Consider the following 8,794-nt stretch of genomic DNA (forward strand, 5'->3'; position numbering starts at 1 on the left):
ATGCTCGGAGAACTGATCAATAGACCCACTGGTGAGTCCCAGTGTGCTAATGCATTACGCGGGAAGTGACGTGATTATTAAGGCTCTTCTGTACACTCCCTAACCACTTAAGTGCTGTTTTTAGATGGCAGTGACAGTCTTTCTCCTAGAAAGTGATGGAGATGCAGCGTGAAAACCCAGTGAACTCCAAACCGGGATTGGCACAAGTCACATAAAGGTGTCAGGTTATCCACCCCCCCCCCCCCCCCCCTTTGCACTCCCACAGAGGCTTAGCAGTCCAATAATATCAGCCGCTTTCGTCAGGTTGAGCTGCCATGAATGTTTTCAACCTGGGCTATAAAAAAAAAAAAAAAAAACATTGACAGATTAAGCGCAACAATGATGTAACGTGACATCCTGGCGGAGGTTTTGCTTTCAGGATGAATAACGCCATAAGCGGGTTTAAAACAAACCGTTTGAGCGCGTCTCAAGCGCTCCGCTTGGCTGAATTATTGATATTTTGAGGGATCCTTCAGAAGGTAGGTCAGCATGAATCTTTTTTTTTTTCTCCCACATCTCGGTACGATGCTCAAGTGAGCTGATTCTTTCTGCGTGAAATGAAATGACTTGACATCTTCCCGACCACCGGGTAAGGAAGAGAGGGCGAGAGAGGGTGGGGGAGAGAGAGAGCGAGAGAGAGATGCAGAGAGAATAAGGAACTTTGTTATCAGGCGCAGCAGCATCTCCGCCTGCACAGTGAGGCAGAGGAGAAGCATTTATGGTCGATCACTGCTTTTGCCTTTCTTCCGTCCTCTTCGGGGCATTGGAGGAGTGTGCCAAATAGATCGCCGTTGGGTTCTCCTGACGGATGAAACATAAAAGGCGCACTGACATTACCCGGTGAGCCTGCGTTTCAACCCATGGGTGTGAGGTAGGTTATTTCTCTCTCCAAGTAGAAGATGCACTAAATCGGGCTTTAAGTCGACCACGTGCACAACTCTCGGCTGGAATTGTGCTTCAAATATAATGAGATGGGATTGTGTTGTTTTGGGCTCAAGTCTGCCTTTGACCTTGATTTTTTTTTGTGTTATTTACATTGCTTGAGGGAGTCCTCCCGCTCTCTTTTCTGTTGCTCTTTCTCTCTCGCTCATTGCTGCGTTTGTTTGAGCCATTTTAAATCAGCAGTCACACGGCCAGAAGTTACCTCTGGGTAGCGACAAATGAGGCTTTGACTCGTGCCGGCTACAGCTGGTTGTGTGGAAGTTGCCCGCTTGCCTGGCATCATCAACATGCTCCATTATGGTTTGTCTTTCTTTTTTCCTTCCAGATGACAGTGAGGACACTTTAGTGGGACTCTGAGCTCGGACGTCAGGCGCAGGAAAATGTATCTTTGGATCGCTTGTGTTTTGCTGAGCGCCACCTCTGTATGTACAGCCGGAATGTCTGTTGAAGGCACATGCGAGCGAGTGTGCGCGTGCGAGGAAAGAGAGGGGACACTCACGGTGAGCTGCGAAAACAGGGGCATTGGAAGCGTCTCTGAAATAAACCCGCTAAACTTCCCCCAGTATCATCTCCTGCTCACCGGTAATTTTTTAAGAAAGCTCGCCGCCAACGACTTTGTCGACTATCGAGGACTCACCATATTACACCTGGGAAATAATGAGATATCCGAGGTGGAAGCTGGAGCCTTTAATGGACTTCAAGGATTAAAACGATTGCATCTTAACAATAACAAAATTGATGCCTTGAAGGAGGAGCTTTTCTGGGGCTTGGAAAGTCTGGAGTATCTGCAGCTAGATTATAATTACATCACTCAAGTGGCCCCCAATGCTCTCGGCAGACTTCGACACCTGGAAGTGCTGATTCTGAATGACAACTTGATATCAACTCTACCTGTGAACATCTTCCAGCATGTTCCATTGACTCATCTTGACTTGAGGGGAAATCAGCTCAAAGTCCTTCCCTACTTAGGTCTGCTGGAGCACATGAACAGTGTGGTGGAGCTGCAGCTGGAGGAAAACCCATGGAACTGCTCTTGTGACCTGATTGCCCTCAAAACGTGGCTGGAGAGCATTTCCTACACGGCGTTGGTGGGCGACGTCGTTTGCGAGTTCCCCTTCCGCCTCCACGGGAGGGATCTAGATGAGGTCTCCAAGCAAGAGTTGTGTCCCAGAAGAGCCATCGCTGAATACGAGATGCCGCCTCAGCCGCATTTGAGCACGGATGGCAACTACAGGAGCACGCCGGCCCTCGCTACAGCTTCCTTAACCTCATCTGGCATCGCAAGATCCTCGTCGAGGCCCACCAAGGGACCTCGGCAGTCGGGTAAATTGAAATCAAGACCGACTGCTCGACTGGCGGTGAACAAACCTCAGAACTACGGCCAAATTATTTCCTACCAAACCAAATCTCCCGTGCCTTTGGACTGCCCGTCAGCCTGCACCTGCAACCTTCAGATTTCAGACCTAGGCCTCAACGTCAACTGCCAGGAACGAAAGATCGAGCAAATTTCCGATTTAGAACCCAAACCTTACAACCCCAAAAAGATGTATCTCACTGGGAACTATATCCCCGTGGTCCGCAGAACGGATTTCATTGAGGCAACTGGATTAGATTTGCTTCATCTGGGCAACAATCGGATAGCTCAAATCCACGACAGAGCTTTTGGTGATTTGACTCATCTCAGGCGACTCTACCTTAACGGGAATTTGATAGACCACCTGACCGCAGATGTTTTCTATGGACTAGAGAGTCTGCAGTTCCTATATTTAGAATACAACGTCATTAAGGAAATCACAGCGGACACCTTCCAGCACGTCCCTAAACTCCAGCTACTGTTTTTAAACAACAACCTCTTGAAAACACTTCCGGTAGGAGCATTTCATGGCCTCACGTTGGCCCGCCTCAATCTTCGCAGCAACCACCTGCGATATCTACCGGTCAGCGGTGTGCTGGATCAGCTCACGGCGCTGGTGCAGGTGGATTTGTACGAAAACCCCTGGGATTGCTCGTGTAGCATTCTCGACTTGAAGATGTGGGTGGAACAGCTCAGCACGGGCACTGTTGTCAACAATGTCATCTGTGGCTCACCCAAGAGGCTCGCTGGGGAAGACATGCGATACATCAAGACAGCTAATTTCTGCCCTAATAACTCGGTCATGCCGGCATCAGTGATTCCACCCTCGGAGGAATCCATCCCTGGCAGCACTATCACAATAGAAACGTCACTAGACTCCGACACACAGTACAGTGCCATTCCTTTATCGGTGATGATCCTTGCCCTCTTACTCATGTTCATTATGTCCGTGTTCGTGGCTGCGGGACTGTTTGTAACAGTGAGAAAGAGACACCTTAAGAATCAAAACGAGCAGAATAATTCCATGAACGCTTGTATTAGCTCGCTCAACATGGAGTATGGACTGTACAAAAAGGGATCCGTCCCAAAGGTCAGAACATCAGCCGGACACGTGTATGAATATATTCCACCCCCTTCCGAGCAAACAAGCAGAACTCCAGGTCACGCTTCTGCCGACAGCAAATCTGCCGAGGGATTTCCGGACTTCGAACAGCTCAGCGGTGCCTTTCAGGGGAACTCGGACGAAGACGCGGCGAGTAATGTAATAGGCTCGGAATACAGCACTGCTGCTTCGGAGCCACTCAATAAGCCTTTCGGCATGAAACAAGATGATCCGTCGTGCTACAGAGAAGTCCTCAATCCGGAGCAGAAGCCCCACTACAGCCATACGCTACCTTGCAGACATGCAGCACGTCAGGCCGGTCAACACACGTCAGACTTTGACGTAAGGCCTCAGTACGTGCATCCCGACAGAGTCCAACAGACAATATTGTACTGCACGACGCCAAGTACTGTTTACGTGGAGCCAAACAGAAGCGAATATTGGGAACTGAAGGCAAAGCTTCACATTGATCCGGATTATCTTGAGGTTCTTGAAAAAAGAACAACGTTTACACAGTTTTAAAGTACCTCGGCTGACAAACATTGAATCGGGACTTTATACTTCAACACAAAAAGGTAAAATGTGAGTGGTATGAAGGATTGCAGCATGCGTTGGCGTAATGCTCGAGCTTTGTGGCATTGAGTTATGACTTTGGGTCTTATCTGGCATGTACGGCATGTCAGATGGTTCAATCACAAGTACATCGACTTGTATTGAAAACGCGTTGGGATATGAACAATTCAGTCGGACCATATGGCTTCGAGTGACACGTGACTGTTGTTGTTTCTAGATTTGATTAAATGTCCAAACTCAGCTGTATTTTGCACTGGAGAACTACATAACTACACAAACTCAAGATTTTACAGAAAAAGTAATTAGGTGGACAATTTTGTGTCGTGTGGGATGGCGGGTTGTTGTTTGGGAAACTATTTTTGTGAGTTAGATGTTCTAACACTGTAGCCTAAAAGTGTCAGACAGAGAGTCTCCCTCAGCGAACAAAAAAATAGCTGGGGCTGCCCCGACGTTTATCACAGCAGATCTAACACCAAAATGATTCATGACTGTGCAGCGTGCATAATGCTCTTTTTATTGCAGTGGCAAGATGGGATGGGAGGCCTTTTAATAATGCTTTCCTTAACAAAATGATCTTCAGGAGCTCGTTATGTGCGAGTTTTCTGCTCGCTAGGAACAATGAAATCACTCCATACATTCCGAACTTTGATGAATCGGTTTTGAACTTTTTTTTTTTTCCTCAGACTGCGGCTGTCACTCTCGTTAGTTGAGGCGAACCTCAATCTCTTAACACCTCAAGGTACACTACTGTTGATTATTGAAGGGAAACAAAACATATTTTGAAAACCTAGCCATAACTAAAGCAAAATAATATAATAATTGCTGCTAAATATTCAGCGCACCGTGTTCATGTTTTGTGGAGTATTTTGCTTTTACCATTTTGTGAAGTCAAGTTGTGCTGAATGAACAGGGTGGTTCAAAAAGTTTTACAAAGTTTCAAAGTGAGGAGGTAAATACATAAAAAATAAATGAAAGACCAAATTTAAACATACAATTAAGTTTGATACGTTTGTTAGATTTTACACATAAGATAACATTTTAAATTTGTTATTAGCTTAGCTTAAACATTGCTGGCAAGATTTTCATGTAGCCTCATTTCAATAGTCCCTCCCCCTCTACTCTCTGACCAAAGCTACGCCTTTCACTAACATACACAAGATGTGCATGGTCAGGTGTCATTGTAATACGAGCTGTTTTAAAATATATATTAGGGAAATGTCCAATTGATTAAAAATAAAAAAGGAGTGTTTTTGGTATTTAACAGAGGTGGATAGTCCGCATAGTTTCAGCAAACCTCTTGAAGCCCAAAGTAACCGATCAGCACATGTAAGCACACGTTAAATGACCGACATCGACAATCACGTCTCCTGTCTCTGATTTTTCAACGGGTTGGGTAGTTTCTTAAAAGTCAAACTAGAAGAACAAGATTGGACTTTGACTCCGTTTGATTACTTGTGCTTCATGTTCATAATCAAACCAATCTAATCACAAGTCAAAATAACATTCGTGATATGGTGTGGAAAACGAGCATGTAACAAAACTATTTTTCTTCATATTTTCATTACAGTTTGCTCCATGTTGACTCCTGCTCGAATCAATGCTTTTATTTTTTTCTTGCTAGCCCACATCTTTCTCGTTTGCATATCAAGCGGGAAAGCGAGATCACTTGAGGGCTAAATGCTAAGAATCCACTTTTGACAGGATGACCCGAGACGCATGTTAATGCTGCCTGAGCCTCGCTTCGAGTCAACGCCTGTGCTGCCGTATGTATGTAATGCTTAACAGTTCAAATTAAATGTGTAAATATGAACAATCAAGCAGAAAGCCAGGCCCCTAATGACTCATCTTTTCATAACAGACACCCCGGAGCTATTTCATTTGCAATAATGTGTGCTTTTTATTCTCAAATCGGTTGCATTTCATTAGCGCTAATCAGCCGTGAAGATTATCTAAAAATAAACCAGGTTGTTTCCACGGATATTTACCACCAACCCTTTCTTACAAACTTGAAATTAATTTGTTAAAGTGCCCATCCGTTTTGACCTGAGTAGGCGTGAAGTGAGGTGAGTCATTTTGCTGAAATTGGACAAATTTGTCAAGGTACATACAATTGTTGCGGAGGAGCTCCGAAAATAATCTCGAGAGTTTTCTGGTTTGCAGATTGAGACCAAAGAGAGAATCCAAAAATTAAAGGAAGCTGACCACTTGTTTATAGGATAATCTCTCCAAATCAGTGGTGTTCCCTCAAAGCTTCCCGCAGGGGATTACGGACAACTACTGCACTTGTTTGGAATTGATTCATGATGTAACTCCACCGTGAAATGTTGTAAAGGATTATTATCATAACTCTATGGAAAAAAATGTTGGATTGTAGATTGAATTTGCAGAAACGTTACAAGGGCAAATAGAGTTGAAGTGTTGTAATATGTGAATTTCATAATGATGCAATACAACAAGTCTGATTTTTCATCAAAAACAGTATATGAGGCCTCAGCCGTGTGAAAAATGTATTTTTATAGGAAAGAAGTGTAGATATGAGCAGATACGTTTTGGTTCCTGTTTTGAAAATGCACTACGGACTTGCAAGAGTCAACAATGATGTCACTCCTTGAATTGTGCAATATTGTTTGTGTTCCTACAATACAGCCATGCAGACTCTCTGAAGAGTAACCTTGGACATCCTGTACAGACTGCCATGTGTTCCATGAATTGCTTAGAAAAAGTATTCGGGCCATGCTTATAATAAAATACAACTGGAATAGTCATCGAAAAAGATTGAAATGGTTATGACTTTTGGAAAAATATGATATTTTAAGACAGTAAAGTTTTGTTGTTTTTCGGCAAAAAGCATGGCTATTCTGTTATAGTGTAGATTTTGTACTTCCGCTTATTATATTTGTGTCATATTACAAATCTTCTCTATTCTGGTTAAAAACACCTCAAATATTATCATTCTAGTAATATGAGGAATTTATTCTCATTACTAATATAATTTAAATTAGCTCCAAATTTTCCTTTCCTTTTTCCTGTACATTTCTTTCAAATGCTTTGGTCAGAACATTACGATTATGATTTACTTCTCAAAAACTTAATTGATTTTATTCTCACAATATTACGAATTTATTCATTTGACTCGAGATTGTTTTTCTTCAACACTTGACAATGGCTTTAGAGAATTAAAAAGCACAAAAAAAACACAAATGGAATTTCTGGATAGAGGCATATCTGATGTAATATGCATGGAGTGTTCCATGAGAGCAAATTATGCAGTCTATGTAATGTCTGGGTCGATACCGTGCAACTAACAAAAGTCCCTGGATTTCCATGAGACTTTAATACACGCATCATTTGCAGTAACATGCACTGAAGCTGTCTTCTTAACTCAGCTCCCATGGTTGGAATTTATGCATATTAGTCACGTTGTTGTATGCGTTATCGGTGTCTTGACTCAACGTGTTCGTCGTCATGCGGTGAATCGTACCACAAACTGACTGATGAAGTATTTTTCAAGTGTGTAAGCACCAAATAGGATAAAAGAGGTTAAATCACAACATGAATGGTATCTCACGCGCTTTCTGTTGATGATGTCAAAAGCAAGCCTATGTGCAAACAAGGTATTTGCTGTATATAATTAATATATATACCGTATATGTTTTGCAATGTTTTTGTATGTAAATCAATGACTGAAGATTTTATTTTGTAATTTGGGACTGCTGGTCTAGGCAAGGGCGTAATCTCCTTTTGGAATATTGCATTAAGAAGTCCAAATATAATGAGAAGAAGAATTACTAGTCACGATTTTAACAATACAAAAATTCCCACAAAATATTATGAGTTCATTCTTGTGAAGCTACAACTTATTTTTCTGTAAATTATGTTTATTTTTGTGATCCCGTCACGAGAATAAAGATAAAAATCTCGTAATCTTCTGAGAATTGTGAAAATGGATGTCAACAACGTTTGGTGTATGATACGGAGGGTAAAATCTTATGACAGTAAAGTCATTAAAATGATGTCAAAATTGCCCCATAATATAAGTTTATATATACTTTATGCGAGAGACAAAAATTTCCTTTATATATAACTTTACTCACTTGTATGAATTCTTCTACAATGTTTTTTTTTTTCCCCCAGTGCGGCCCTCATACGCCTTAGTAATATGCAAACGTCTGATATAGAGCAAATGCACTATGTGTCTTATTAATTTCGTTTTTGTTGAGTTGACAAAAGAAATTCTTTGTCTTAGTTTTATCCGTGCGGAATTGCAAGGACTGAAATACGATCGCAAGCACTGGTGAGATTTGTCAAAGAAGGTTTCTTTACAGTATATGTGCTGCTGCTTTAGTTGCTCGTTGATGAATAAAAATATATGCGTTCATTTCAAATTGCCTCTGTCTTCCTTTCAGCATGTCTGCACATTGCCTGCAGTCCCCATTGGTGTTTTTAGGGCATTACTAAAATTAAAATGGCCACTTTAGAATTTCAAATCAGGTTTCATGGTTTCAATCAAGTAAATGGGCTGTAATGATGCGTTACATAAGGAACGCTAAGATTCGGACGATGGGATGTCACCAATTCGATATTCCGAGTGTGTCAGCAAACAACTTAAGCGGAACATGCTCAGGGCCATTTTGCAAAATATGTTGGAAGTGAAATGAGACCTCATCGTCTAAGACTGAAGCGTATATTTGCATACAAACGTTTGCTAATCAATTGTACTGTTCGCACCGCAGACGCAGTTTCAAATCAAGGTCTTGTAGCCATGGAAACCATCACTTGGCTGA

At 42.3% G+C, this 8,794-nt stretch overlaps 1 protein-coding gene across 1 annotated transcript; it reads left to right on the top strand.

Annotated features, from left to right (window-relative positions):
* The first annotated feature begins 683 nt into the window (after positions 1 to 683).
* slitrk5b (SLIT and NTRK-like family, member 5b) lies at positions 684 to 8,388 on the top strand. Its single transcript, XM_088382117.1, has 2 exons — positions 684 to 910; positions 1,307 to 8,388. Exon 2 carries the CDS (start codon positions 1,362 to 1,364, stop codon positions 3,957 to 3,959), a length of 2,598 nt encoding a protein of 865 aa, XP_088238243.1. The 5' UTR covers positions 684 to 910; positions 1,307 to 1,361; the 3' UTR covers positions 3,960 to 8,388.
* The last annotated feature ends 406 nt before the right edge of the window (positions 8,389 to 8,794 follow it).

The sequence above is a fragment of the Syngnathus floridae genome, chromosome 8 (genome assembly GCF_059516105.1).
Source record: "Syngnathus floridae isolate MCC-2025c chromosome 8, RoL_Sflo_1.0, whole genome shotgun sequence".
NCBI lineage: Eukaryota > Metazoa > Chordata > Actinopteri > Syngnathiformes > Syngnathidae > Syngnathus > Syngnathus floridae.